The sequence below is a fragment of the Puma concolor genome, chromosome C2 (genome assembly GCF_028749965.1).
Source record: "Puma concolor isolate L17-30 chromosome C2, mPumCon1.1.hap2, whole genome shotgun sequence".
Lineage (NCBI taxonomy): Eukaryota > Metazoa > Chordata > Mammalia > Carnivora > Felidae > Puma > Puma concolor.
Genome location: NC_141675.1, coordinates 76,297,083 through 76,311,828, shown reverse-complemented (window position 1 = coordinate 76,311,828; position 14,746 = coordinate 76,297,083). Strand labels below are relative to the sequence as shown.

At 41.7% G+C, this 14,746-nt stretch overlaps 1 protein-coding gene across 1 annotated transcript; it reads right to left on the bottom strand.

Moving 5' to 3' along the window:
- Positions 1-9,426: 9,426 nt before the first annotated feature.
- LOC112849565 (5-hydroxytryptamine receptor 3C-like) lies at positions 9,427-14,475 on the bottom strand. The gene is given in 10 exon segments (XM_086676337.1): positions 9,427-9,691; positions 9,808-9,927; positions 9,930-10,084; positions 10,177-10,299; positions 10,301-10,596; positions 10,756-10,931; positions 11,253-11,422; positions 11,847-11,956; positions 13,436-13,602; positions 14,445-14,475. Coding segments are annotated over 10 exon segments (1,551 nt in total). The 3' UTR covers positions 9,427-9,488.
- Positions 14,476-14,746: the final 271 nt, after the last annotated feature.

Here is a 14,746-nt window from a genome sequence, read left to right as displayed (position 1 = left end):
TGAGGGAGACTGAAGGAGACTGAAGCTAAATGCAGTGTTTATTTCTGGGCTGAATACTGCACCTTATAAGACATTATTGGAACAAGAGGCAAAATTCAAATAGGGCTTATAGATTAGATGATAATCTTGGATTGATGTTAATTTTCTGATTATGATGGTTATACTGTGGTTGTATGGGAGAGTGTCCTAGTTTTTAGGAAATATGCACTGAAATATTCAGGGCTAAGGAGTCATCAGTTCTGCAACTGTTTCTCAATGGTTTGGAAATATCCATGATTGAGGAATCCTGGTGAAGGGTACACGGGCACTCTTTGTAGTATTTTTAGAAATTTTATGTGAATTTAGGATCATTATTTAAGAGGAAGAAAGGAAGAAAAAAGCAAAAGTAAGTCTAGTAGTTTTGCATGTGTCCGTTTTCCTTTGAGCCAGAACTGAGTCATGGGGTATTGGCCTCCAGGAGAGGGCAGCAGATCTCTTGGTCATGTGGCTGGAGCCTTTGGTCATAATTTCAGTTACTATTTCTTTTTAATATTGACATCACATTTTTACTTCTTAAATTTGAATCTAGCATCTTCTGGGCTTCAACTGGGGATCACTGATCACTGATAGTTTAATTAATATACAGATGTTTAGGACTTACTGAAGACTTACTGAATCTCTTTACTTGACATCCTTGATATGTTCTTGGTATATTCTTACAATAAGCTTGGTCTATGCATGATATATAAAGTTAGGATTATTATATGGTAGGTCTCACTATTTTTTCTTTGTTGAAAGCATGTTCATCCATTTTTATAAATTAGATGGAATGTTCACTGTCTTCTTTGAAAATAGAGTTAATCATGTTTATAATTGTTTTTTCTAAGGTTTTTTTTTGATTGACTTTATTGTTTTGCATACTGTAGAAACAACCAAATTTCCTTATCATTTTACATAATTCTTATAATGAATTCTTATAAGCTCTTTCAGTTTTGAAAATTATCAATAATAAACTAGTAAGCTAACTAAAACCATTTAAATCTTCTGTCATATACAGATATTTTTTTTTCTTTGATGCTTCCCTGAAAGTTTTTCAATCAACTACAGGCCAGTGTACTTTATATTCAACAAAGGAATGTTTCAGAATTCTATGGAAAAGGACTATTCCATATACTTTGGAGTACAGGTTTCTGATGGCATTGCTTAAACAATTTTGAAACCATACTAGTGGACTCAGTCAGGATTTCTAGAACTCTAGAGAAGCCAATGAGTTCATGACACCACTAGTCCAAGATTCACTGAAGCAAGAATTAGTTACATAGGACTGATGAATTGTTGAGGGATGATATACTGTTTTTGTTTAAACTATTGTTGATATTTTTGTAATGTTCTATTTTGTGGATATTTAAGTTATCTAAACTTATCTTAAACTATCTTAAACTCTAAACTCTTAAGCTGTCTATAACTCATAGCAATTTAATAATTATAACTCTGCTTTTTTTTAGACTCTGCTTTTGTACACCAAAATGAAACATTTGTGAATGATAGCTTTTTCTCCTTCCCTGAGCCCTCTAGAATTTGTAAACTCTTATTAAATAATCTTAATTTCATGACAATATAATTATCACATTTTCATAACAATATAGTTATTGGCATAGATTCAGTAAGAATCTGTCCTCCTTTTTACCAGGACATAATTGGAAACACTGCTTATGCAACCAAGGCCTCGCCTGGAGTGTTATATTTGGGAATAACACTCCTTTAATCAAATATGACCAGATACATCTAAGGAGCTAGGTTAACTTTATGGAGCCAATGCTTACAAACCCTTCCAGGAAAATTGGTTGGTACTTAGCTTACAAGGTTCCCAGCTTCTGGGTGGGTAAGGTCACTTTCTTGCCAGACCCAGGAATCTTAGGATATTTGGGGAGATTTAAGAAGAGACAAATTTACCCAATGGGTACTGTAGCTAAAATCTGGTGTTGAGTTCTTGGTGTACCTAGATTCAAGAGGCTTTTATTTAATTATTTTATTTTATGTTTTGGTTTATTTATTTATTTACTTATTTCACACCCAACACAACCCACGGTGGGGCGTGAACTCATGACCCTGAGATCAAGACCTAAGCTGAGATCAAGACCTGAGTTGAGATCAAGAGTCAGATGCTTAACCAGCTGAGCCACCCAGGCACCCATCGAGAGGCTTTTTTTTTTTTTAATTTTTTTTTTCAACGTTTATTTATTTTTGGGACAGAGAGAGACAGAGCATGAACGGGGGAGGGGCAGAGAGAGAGGGAGACACAGAATCGGAAACAGGCTCCAGGCTCTGAGCCATCAGCCCAGAGCCTGACGCGGGGCTCGAACTCACGGACCGCGAGATCGTGACCTGGCTGAAGTCGGACGCTTAACCGACTGCGCCACCCAGGCGCCCCGAGAGGCTTTTAAAAGTCAAATTTGAGGTTTTGGGGGAAAACTTTCAGCAAAGCAAGTTTAAGAAGGCCTAAGTGGCAAATTATCACTCTTGTTGCACCTGTGTAACTAGTGAAGTTAGAGACCAGCCTTATTTGTGATAAAAAATAATCTTCCTTTGAGATTATTTTTGATCAAAAGGGTGGAAATTATAGAAAAAAATTGGTAATTCAATGAGAAATTATGCCTTGTCTATAGTAATGGTTCCCAGCTTTTGTATAACAATCCTTTCATTATCTCTGTGCTATATGTCAACTCTTTAAATTGCAGGTAACTGGTGAATATTGTCAATGACAAAAACCAAACAATTAAGAAGACGGATTTTACTTAAGGCTGTTGCAGTAGGGAGATCACCCATATCCGTAGATCAGCGTATGTAAGCAGGGTGGTTTTGCCCTAGACTTTTTATAGGGAAAAGTAAGCAGGTTATAGGTGGAATGATTTACAACTGGGCTTGTTTCCCAATCAGGGGAAGTCTCAGTCAGTTAAATAGGAAATGTTTACCTTTGTTTCTATCCAGTTTTTGGAGATAAACAGCTCTAATCTCAGTTAATCATTCATATGACAAAGAGACGGGAGTTAGAAGATCTGTGTCTTGCCTTGCCAGTGAATTCAGGCAAAAGGGGATTTTGGTCTTGTGTTTGGTCTTGTGTTTGGTTTACCTGTGTTTGGTCTTGTCACAGGTAAACAAGGGAGGCACCTGTGAATCCTACAGGAGTCATGAGAGAATGGACAGTGAGTGAATCATTTGGGGAAAGGTGGTTCTTTTCTGAAACAAAAAAGGGTGAAGGGATTTCAGAAAGCAAAGAATTGGGAAAATTTCTTAGCCATTGATGTTTTCTGGGAACATAGGGCTCAGGTAAAGTAAAATTCAACATTATCAATATGCAAACTCTGTCTTGTCCTATGGAGTTCCAGTGGACTTCCCTCCTCCTGTGGAAAAATTACCTCTATTTGCAATTCAGTATCTTTACTCTGTATAAATTTGTGCTTCTTGACTTTTCCTTTGAACCAGTTATAACACCTGTCTGCTTCTCTCATATTATATGAGTTCAATCCATTCTTCAATATGTATTCCCTTTTATACGAGAGTCATGATTTTGCCTTTTCCTGAAAATTGTCTTTAAATGGTATAATCCGTATAGCTTATTCAGATATCACCAGTTATGCATGCATTCATTTGTGTGTGTGTGTGTGTGTGTGTGTGTGTGTGTGTGTGTGTGAACAAGCCAGTTTCTAAGGGTCCCAGTAAGAGGCCAGGGAATCGTAACAGCTGTGGAAAGCCCAAAGGCCAATGGTGGCTACAGTGAAGACTGACACCCAGAGACTAAGAGTTATCAAATAGAGTGAGGTGGGATAAATCCTTTGGTAGAGATCATTCTGGATTCAGAGTCTAAGGCTTAGTTTTTCATATTCAAGAATTATTATTTCTGCATTCCTTGGCAATGACCTACATGTGTTAAAACATAGGATTAAGAGTTATACATAATTGGGTTCAAAATGGTTCTATCATTTACTTGCTGTGTGACCCTGGGGAAGGATTCTAACTTCCTTCTACCTTGGCGTCCTTATCTGAAAACTGGGAATAATGTTAACACCTACCTTATAGAAGTGTTGTGAGGATAAAACAAGATAATGGATGTGATAGACTTTGCATATAGAAAGTACTCAGTAAGTGATGGCTATCATTTTTTAAAGACTTTTAAAAAATGTTTTTTTATTTATTTTGAGAGAGAGACAGAGAGAGACTGAGTGTGAGGAGGGGAGGGACAGAGAGAAAGGGAGAGGGAGAGAATCCCAAGCAGGCTTTGCGCTGTCAGTGCGGAGACCGACACAGGATTTGATCTTACGAACCGTGAGATCATGACCTGAACTGAAATCAAGAGTAGGGTGCTTAAAAGACATGAATAGACACTTTTCCAAAGAAGACATAGAGATGGCTAACAGACACATGAAAAAATGCTCCACATCACTCATCATCAGGGAAATACAAATCAAAACCACAATGAGATACCACCTTATGCCCATCAGAATGGCTAACATTAACAACTCAGGCAACAACTGACGTTGGCGAGGTTGCAGAGAAAGAGGAACACTTTTGCACTGCTGGTGGGAATGCAAACTGGTGCAGCCACTCTGGAAAACAATCTGAAGGTTCCTCAAAAAACTTAAAATAGAACTATCCAATGACTATCCAGCGATTGTACTACTAGGTATTTAGCCAAAGGATGCAGGTGTGTTGTTTTGAAGGGGCACACGCACCCCAATGTTTATAGCAGCCCTATCAACAATAGCCAAAGTATGGAAAGAGCCCAAATGTCCATCGATGGATGAATAGATAAAGAAGATGTGGTATATATACACAATGGAGTATTACTTGGCAATCAAAAAGAATGAAATCTTGCCTTTTGCAACAACGTGGATGGAACTAGAGTGTATTATGCAAAGCAAAATTAGACAAAGACAAATATGTATCTTTACTCATGTGGAATTTAAGATGCAAAACAGATGAACATAAGGGAAATTATAGATAATTCTATATTATCACCCCCCTTCCATGAAAACTGTACAAGCCACCATGTCTCTATTTTACTTCAGACTCATTAATATTCAAACAAGCAGAGTGCTTGCTCAACAAAGGCAGGTGGAATAATAGTTCATCTACTTGTCAACTTCAACAGTAAGTCAATGATGAAAACCACAGGTGCATGTTGATATGCCTTCTTTGTTATTTTTGCTTTGTTTTGTTTTTTTGCAGATTTCATATTTCTTTTCGTGTAACCTTTTTAATAAAGGCAATTCATTAAGTCATCTTACACGTTTGTCCAAATTTTAGTCGGGAAAATATGGATAATGTAGGTACACTCTGCATGTTATGCTCTTTTGCATACCTAAGGTTACCAACGATCTCAGACAAGGTTTGGGTAGGGTCCCCACTGGAGGGCGGTATAGACCTCCCGAAGGGCCGGCAGACACCAATTCTTTTCTTTGCGTCTTCCTTTGAGCTTTGCCCTTCTCCAAGGATCTGCTAATTCAGGATTGAGAAAAATTAGGCATTTGTAATCTAAAAATCTCACATTGCTCGATATCTTCAAGATTCGGATTTGCCATTCTACTGAGATCCTGCACGCTGCAGGATGGCAAAGCTCCCTCCTGAAGGCAAACATGCGGACTGTTGGAGTTCTTTCAAGATGCAGGGCTTTTTGTTATCAGTACATCAGCAGCATTGATCTGAGGTGGTCGAGTTGCTATTCATGCTCTTTAATAAACTGCTAGCTTTGTTTCCTCGTCTATTCAACATCACTTGGTTTGTTCCATTACCCCTTTCAGGGTGTTGTGATGCATTTGCATTAAGTCATTTCACTTTGTGTTTCAGGTATCTATGGACATATACAAATCTGCCTTTGTAGTGACATTGCATTGGTGATCTTCTTTCAGAGACTAGTAGTTTGTTAAATAACTTGTAATATAATATCAAGACAAATGTTGTAAAACCTATTTTAAAGTTTACAGGGCATTGTTTTATAATTAAATGGGTAAACTCATAGTACATATATAGTAAGTAATTCTAGCAATAACTTTAATGCAGCTTCTAATTTTGTTCTTTTTTAATTCTATATTATCACCCCCCTTTTTTTTGAGGAAGGCAGTATGCATGGGTGAGTGAAATAGTTTCTGTGATCAAAACCATTTGAAAAATTCTGTTCTAAACCCTTTGAGTGGATTGTAAATGTTTACCCTTACAATTCCTAAACACTATACAATAGCATCAAAATAATCAATATGGGACTCTCTTTCCAATTTCTCACCTTGCTCATCCAAAGATCCTGGCTACCCAGATTTACTTCTATAAATGCTGTGCCTATCATGTTTCATCCCAACCTCCCCTTAGGACTAGATCAGTATGAATCCCAGGACACATCTCATCATTATATGATCATCTATTTCTCAGCTAACACAGATGTCACTTTCTCAGAGAGGCCTTCCTGGAACATCCTGTTAATCTGTGTGTCACTCTCTGTCCTGTTACACTCTTTATTTTCTTCAGAGCAATTATCAGTATATGAAATCATCAGTTTGTTACTTTAGAAGATTAGCCTCCTCTTGTCTGTTTTACTTGTTTATCCCAAGAACTTAGATAAAGTATCTATTACATAAATAAGCACTTAGTAAAGATTGAATAAATGAATGAATGAATGAATGATTGAATGCTTTACTCACTTCATTCATTCCATGTTACTCTTCTGGGGACCAGATGACTAGATGGTCCATAGAGGTACAAGCTCTCATTTGAGCCTGATAGCATGCCCCATGTACAGGAGCTCCACCTGCCAGGTGACCAACAGGGGTTATCAGCTACCCAGCCTTGTGTTTTCATCTTTAATTGCAGAAAATGAATCAGGGCTGCTATATTCTTCATTGCAAGAATCCTCCATGGGTAATAGTCCGAGGTTCTGGGAACTATTTATCTTAGGTATAATGTCTCATTTCCCATCTCCTATCAAGGATCTCTGAGTTTATCTGACTGGTAAATGTTTCATATCGTTAGAGATGGTGGAAACTGTGTCTGACTTGAAGTTGTGGGTGATTTCCAACTCAAGGAAGCATGCAAAGCTGACAGGTGAGTGGGGAGCTGCAGTCCGTGGGCCCCTGGTGAGTCATATGATGGTGGAGGAGGATCAGGGACAGACATTGATGAAAACTGAACATATGGAGTCAGGAGTCAGAGAGTCAGGGAGATGACAGCAGGGAGCAGGGGAATGAGAGAGTAAGCAGGAGAGAAGTGATGGGCACAGATAATTTTGTGGTGGGGTTATTTGTTTTTTGTTATTGTTTAGCAATTTTATTGAGATATAATTTACATACCATCAAATTCACCTATTTAAAGTGTACAGTTCAATGGTTTTTTTAGTATATTTATGGAGTTAGGCAGTCATCACCAGTCTACTCTTAGGACATTTTTATCATCCCCCAAAGAAATACTGTACCCATTATTGTCATTCTTTGTTCACCTGTCCCTTTCTCCACCAAGTCCTAGGCAACCACTAATCTATTTCTTGTCTCTATAGATTAGCATATTCTGGACATTTCACTTAAGTGGGATTATATAATATGTGGTCTTTTGTGACTGACTTTTCTCTTACTTAGCATAATGTTTTCAAGGTTTATCCATGTTGTAGCATGTCTGAGTGTTTCATTCCTTTTTATAACCAAATAACAATAGTATTCCATTGTGTGGATATACAAAATTTACTTATCTATTCGTTCGTTAATAGACATTTGGGTTGTTTTAACCATTTTGAATAATGTTGCTATGAACATTGTATACAAGTTTTTGTGTGGACATATGTTTTCATTTCTCTTGGGCATGTATCTAGGAGTGGAATTGCTGGGTTATAGGGTAATTCTATGTTCAATACTTGGAGGACCTGCTGAATTGTTTTCTGAAATGCCTGAACTATTTTGCATTCTAATGTGGGGCTATTTCTGGTAGACGATTTTATGAGTTTGTTCTGGACACTTGAGCCTTCTGAGTACCATGAGAACGAGTGTGTCGTGATTCTGCCTGGATCCCACCGTTCAACTACTGCTGCACAAACACCTGGGCCCCTGAGGCCCAACCTGCTTTGATTCTGCCCAAATGTAACTCCAGAGGTGCATTGTAATTAGACCCAGCAAGTCCTCCATCTGTTCATATATTAGTCATCCTTCAGAGTCCAAGTCAACACTGCCTCCTCCACTAGCTCAGTGGTTTCAATGCTGGCTGCACATTAGAATCTCACGGGCAGCTTCCAAGTATACCAAATCCAGGGTCCACACCAAAGGTTCTGATTTCATTGGTCTGGGATAAGCCCTGGGGGCTAGGATTATTTAAAAGTCTCTTCAGATGATTCCAATGCGCAGACAGGATCGAGAACCATTGCTCCGGCTAGAAGAATCTTTTCTCCTCTGAACTGTACAGCAGTTTCTTTATTTCTTTTTTTTTAATCTTTATCTCATTTATTTATTTATTTTGAGAGAGAAAGAGAGCATGTGTGCAAGCAGGGGAGGGGCAGAGAGAGGGAGAGAGAGAGAATCCCAAGCAGACTCTGCACTGTCAGCTCAGAGCCCGATGTGGGGCTTGATCTCATGAACTGCAAGGTCATTACTTTTGAGTTGATACCAAGAGTCAGATGCTTAACTGGCTGAGCCACCCAGGCTCCCCTACAGCACTTTCTTTTTAATAGCACTCACCAAAACTTTCAAAACACATTCTATATTTAATTGAAATTATTTCACATATACATTTTATTTCTCCAGCTGGGCCATAAGCCCTTGGAGGACAGAGCTCTGTTTGAGTCATCCTCAAGTCTCCATTTGTTAAGGGACATTTGTTTATAGCACCACCTGTGCCCCACCTGGTTCTTTTGTGGAATAACAGCATAGGAGCCAGCCAGGCAGGAAGTTATCATGAAGCCTCCCCTGGCCACCCACCTAAACTTTCAATCTCCTCCCCCATTTCCCATTCTTCCTTCCCTAATTTGATTTTCCCCCTTGGCACTTAGCACATACTCCATGTTTCGCATATTTATCTACTTTATTGTCAGTCTCCACCTACCCTCAATGTAAGCTCTGTGAGTGCAGAGATTTTTGTCAGTTTGGCTCACTGCTGTATCCTCAGCACTCAAAACAGTGCCTAGCACATGGTAGGTGCTCAATAAATATTTATTAAAAGAATAAGTAACTATGTTAGCCTATATTTAAAAAGAGTTTTAACCCCTTTCTTCTATACCAGTCGATGAGTTATTATAAAGTATTCCTTTTCCAGTGAAAATTATATTTCTAACATAAACATGTATATTCTGAATTCATTATGTTTTAGAAATATAGTCCTATTTCTGAGAGAGTCTGCAGAGGTTCTATTTAAGCCCCGGAGCAGGGATTCTGGCATATTTGGGACTGTGTATGCAAATTGGAGCAGAGGAATGGGGTCTGGGATGGTCAGTTGACGCTGAGAGAACTTGAACACTGGGTTGCTCTTGCACCATTAGAATTCAGCTCCTAGGTGTTCCATAGAATGATGACTGTGATAATGGAGGAAGCCAAGAAGATCAGATAGAGGCGGAAGAGGAAGGTGTCCATCATGTGGCTGAACTGCACCCACAGGTCAGCTAGCTGGGTGCTTGTCAATCCTGAGCCCCCATTCAGCTCTGCCTCTCTGGATCCCAGCTCCTTCCCTACCAACTGTCCTGGCTCCTTCAGTCCTGTGGAGAAGACAGAGACTCAGCTATGAAGTGGGAAGGAGACAGGTTTGGGGAAGTGGGAGACTGGGGACTCTACACCCAGTGTAGAGAATAGGGGCAGTACAGACTTTCCTTACCAGGCAGGTGAGTGGACATGAGGCCTGGACCTGTATTCTCATTCCAGAGTGCAACAGGGCAGCACTTCCCTGGGCTGGTGCAAAGGAAGAGCAGAGAGTAGAGCCACGGAGGCATGGGTGGGGGCTGGTGGTGGCCATGTGCAGCAGGTAGGTGATGAAGATGGTCTCCAGCAGGCTGACCACCATCAGGGACAGACACAGGGCAAAGTAGACACCTGGGATAGGGGTAAGGAACATGTGTGATTGAGGCCCAGAAGAACCACCAATCCCCCCTTTTCTGTGTCTCACACAGAAAGCCCTTTCTGAGATGACTGCTTTTTCCTTTCTGCCTTAGCTGCCTTGGCAGGTCGAGCCAGTGCACCTGTCTACCCTGCCTCCTTTCCCTGTCCCCTACTTTCCAACAGTGAGGAGGTGGGCATACTGATGAGCGGGGTGCCACTAGCAGGAAGTAGTTTATTCATCATGAGCAGGAAGACGTTGTAGCCCAGCAAAAGTTATCTTGAATGGGGCACGATTCTCGCTTTCTGCTGGCAGGTAGAAGCTGAGGGCATCAATGGAAATCAGAAAGCTGCTGGGTACCAGAAGGTTTATGACGTAGAGGCTGGGCCTGTGCCTGATGGCCACCTGGGGGGGGTGGGGAGGAGAGAGCAGAGAACCAGGTGAAGCTAGGACTGAGGGGAAATAGGGATGATTCCAGCCCCTTCCTTCCTTGATGTTCTCAACCCAGCAGGGGCTCTTTCTGGGGCTGGATGAAGAAGCAGCTTTCACAAAAGAAAACCTGTGCCAGTGCTAGCAGGCTCAGAAAGGGGGGTTGATTTTGGGGACTTGGGAGAGAGGAAGGACTAAAGGTTGTGGCACCCAGCGGTTTTCTGGTCACAGGACAAGAAGTGAGAAGCTCTGTGACTTAGGAAGTTCTGATGAGGGAGGTAAGGGGGACAGACATCTCACAGTCTCTGGGCTTACATAGAACATGATCTGGTCAAAAAGACTGGAGCCCACAGACATCTCTGGGGTGGCCTTGTTGATGCCCAGGAGCTCCCATTCCCCTTGTGTGTGGACGATGTCACGTGACGTGTCCGCTATCTCCCACACCTCCTTTTCCATGCCCAGCAACATGTTTTCCACTGCAGGGGAGACAAACATTCATTCAACACTCTGTTTAGCACCTGCTCTGTGCAGGGCTCAGAGAGATGAACTAGCAAACTGCTTTAGCGACCTCTTTCTGGTTGCCCCATAACACAGCTTCCTTGCTCCTCAGTTGCCTCTTTTCAATTTTGGGCTTTCTCAGAAGTCTTATCTCCTCCTAAGTTCAACTCCCCCACCCCACCACCCTCACACTCTCCTTTTTAGGCATTAGAAAGAATAAATTTGCCTGTGTGTGCTGTTTTGTTGTCCCATTGGTTGATCTCATTTTACCCCATCCCAGAACCCCCACTGCAACTCACCTGTATAGAGGAAAGAGCTAAAGGTGAGTGTGCAGTTCTGCTGGTCAAAGGAGAAGTAGAAGATGTCCAGGCTACAGATGCTGGTCACCCGCATTGGTTTGTTATACACTATGTGACCGTCATTAGTCACATATGCAGAGAGGCCTTCTGGGGTCTGATCCACATCCATGCTAAGTGGCAGAAGGGGAGAGAGGCAGGTGCTCTGGGTTTCACATCAGCTTAAGTTTCTCTCTTTTTTTAAAGCAGGTTCCATGCTCAGCATGGAGCCCAATGTAGGGCTCGATCCCATGACCCCGGGATCATTACCTGAGCTGAAATCAAGAGTGGAATGCTTAACAGATTGAGCCACCCAAGTGCCCCAGCTTAAGTGTCTTTCTTAAGGTGGGGCTTCCCAATGTTGCTCATTGTGGCCACTCCGCCATCCTTCCTGCCCACCACTTTTTCATTTCTGTGGGAGAAGTTGGTGAGCCGTGATTGTGCTCCTCTCTGAAATAAGTTTTGGTGGCCCCAACTGAATGGGTTTGCCCTACACTGCCCTGGCCTGCTCCTTGCAAAAGGATCTCCACTCCGGTATTCCTTAGTCCTGGTACCCACGATTCCACGATGAAGATGTCTGGGAGCCACAGGTTCTCAGTTGTCACAGTGAGTTTACTGACAGCACCACATTTTTCTGGATCCCAGCTGATGAATGGGTTAGTCCAGATCTAGAGCACAGAGCACAGAAGGTTGGTTATGGCTGATACCTGGAGCTAGTTTATGTCAGCATCTACCCTTCTGTTCCCTTACATACACACACACACACATATATATATATATATATATATATATATATATATATATATATACATATGTATGTATTTTTTCCTAAATGTATGTACTACAGGCATAGGATAAAACTTTAACCATTCCAGAAAGTATAATATAAAAAACAAGCTTCTCCTTTCTCAAGTCACTCCAACTCAGTTCATAGCCCCATCTCAATCTCCTTTTTAACAGCTTCTTGGTATCTTTCCAGAAAATAAATTAATACATATTCCAGCATTCATTTTTATTTACACAGATAAACTCATACTTTGCACATTGTTATGCATGTAGCTTTTTTAAAAAACTTCATTCCTTTTAAACTCTGATTCCTCTTCTCTTCCTGGCGATAAGTTCCCCCTTCTCTAGCTAACAAAGTCTTATTGGCCTTACACTTCCCACTCAAGGGAAATCTTTGTTTTTTTTAATTTATTTTTGAGAGAGAGCGTGAGAGAGCGAGGGGCAGAGGGGGGGTGGAGAGAGAGAATCCCACTAGGTGAATAGACAGAGGGAGAGAGAGGGCAGAGCCTGGAGTGGGGCTCGAGCTCATGAACCAAACTGTGAGATCATGACTTGAGCCTAAGGCAGATGCTTAACGACTGAACCACCCAAGCGCACCTCCCCCCTCCACCCCCTCCCCCCACACACACATTCAAGAGAAATCTTAAGCTGGGTGCTGGATACCTTTGGGCCCTGGATTTTAGTTAGGGGTTCCCAACTGCACCCCCCCCTTCTTCCTATATTTTCCATTGATGTCTTTCAAAGTTCTTTGGCAGCTCAAAAAGCCATTTGTCATCAGTATGGGCCCTATTTTGGTTGGATTTGTCTATTCGCTCTGGCACTGCCAATGTCAACAAATGTGCTTTTTGCAAACAAGACCAGAAAAAAAAGGAAAGAAAACAAAACTGGACCTACATACCATCTTTAACCACAGAAATGATGTCAGCAGCTGAAGTTGTGCATCCTGACAAAAAAAGTCCCCATTTAGGATGATTAATGCCTTGAGATCAGGTCCCAGTCTATTTCTTGCCTTTGTTTCCTACGTGGTCCTGTGTGTCAGCTTTCAGTCACTGGTCTCAAAAGAAAGGTAGGTCCAAAAAATGTAGGTTGTATGGCAAACGTAGGGGAAAAAACCAGCATGGGACCCACTGGAAATATGTTTTTTTTATCTGCCTACAGGGGCAGAACTCAGGACAAATGTTCCCTTTAGAAACATCATGGTAGTGTTCTCCTTCGTGTCTCTCCAGCTCATAGGATGGACATCTAACCTGTAGGGCATTTGAGGACTGATTGCTCGCCACTAGACCAGTGCAAGGTTTGGTTATCAGGGTGAAGACTCCTTGTTCCCTACTGGCAGCCTGTGGAAAGAATGTAGAACTCACCACATCCAGGATGGCAGACAAAGTGAAGGAGATGTTGACCTGAGTGGGGATGCTGTAGTTGATGACTGGACGGAAGTCCTTCTGGTTAAATATAGTCTGGAAGACAGCAGGGTCCACCCCATGTTGGTCAAAGCCTGAGCAATTGATGGTGAAAGTGTTTGACCTTCCTGTAGAGTGCAGAGGCCCCGTGAGGTGGGAATAGGGCTTTCATGTTTCCTAAGCGAGAGGAGTACCAGGGTTGAGGCCTGAGAACCTCTGCAGAGAAAGAAAATGTGGACATGGGTTGAGGCACGTGAGCCCCTCCTTCTGGGCCAAGACTTCTGAAGGCCAACTCCTTCCTGCCAGGCTGGAGAGGATGGGCTGGTCTGGTAGGCAAATGGTGGAAGTTGATGTGGTAAGCTGAACCTGGGCTCAGCCCTTTCTTCCTGTGCTTTGCTCCCATATAAAGCCTATTCAAATTCATATGCAAACAACCTCTGCGGGGGGGGGGGGGGGGGGGGAGTCCTATTTCTTCTGTAGTCCCAACCCTGAAGTTTTGGCTTTTGTCTGACCATACATTTTTCTTTCTAGCTCTGTTATGATTCATTCTTATAGTCACTGAACAAAATTTCCCTAAAATTTTGTTTCTTAATTTCCTCTTCCCACTTTTACATTTCCCCATGTCCTGGAAGGAAAAGTTTAGAAAGCAGTAAATCATGAGTACATCGTAAGTGTGATGTAAAATATGTGGGAACTTAATGTTGCACTAATGTGAATTTATCAACTACCTACTATGTGCTGTGCTCTGTGCCTTCTCAAATTCAGTGACTTCCTCAAAGATCTGTGGGAGCCATTTTCGTTATCACCATTTTGAGACTATTTCATTGATCATCTACCATGTGCTTGGTGGAGATGTACAATGAAATGTAAAAGCCCGTTGGCCCCCTTCACCCACATCCCAGCCCCAGATGACTGTGGTTATTCCTGTAACTGCGGCCCAGCAAGTTCTTTCTCGTACCTCATCCATTACCTCCCCATATCAGCTGACTCATAAGGTACATCGCCAAACTAAGGAGAAACTTATCCTAGAGGACGAAAACATTTCCCTTTCCCCTCCACATCACCTCCTCTGCAATATCTTCCTGAGTGAGATGGGAAAGGAGCTATGTTATTGCCAACAGGACCCATATCACCCTGTTCATAGTTACTATATCTTGGTAGAAAGGAAAAGTTAGACACTATAAAGGGGTGGGATTGGAGAGGTGGTAAATGGAAGGACAAACAGTTTAGTAGATGCCTAGGCAGGCAAATGAAAGGGGGGTTGTGTGTACT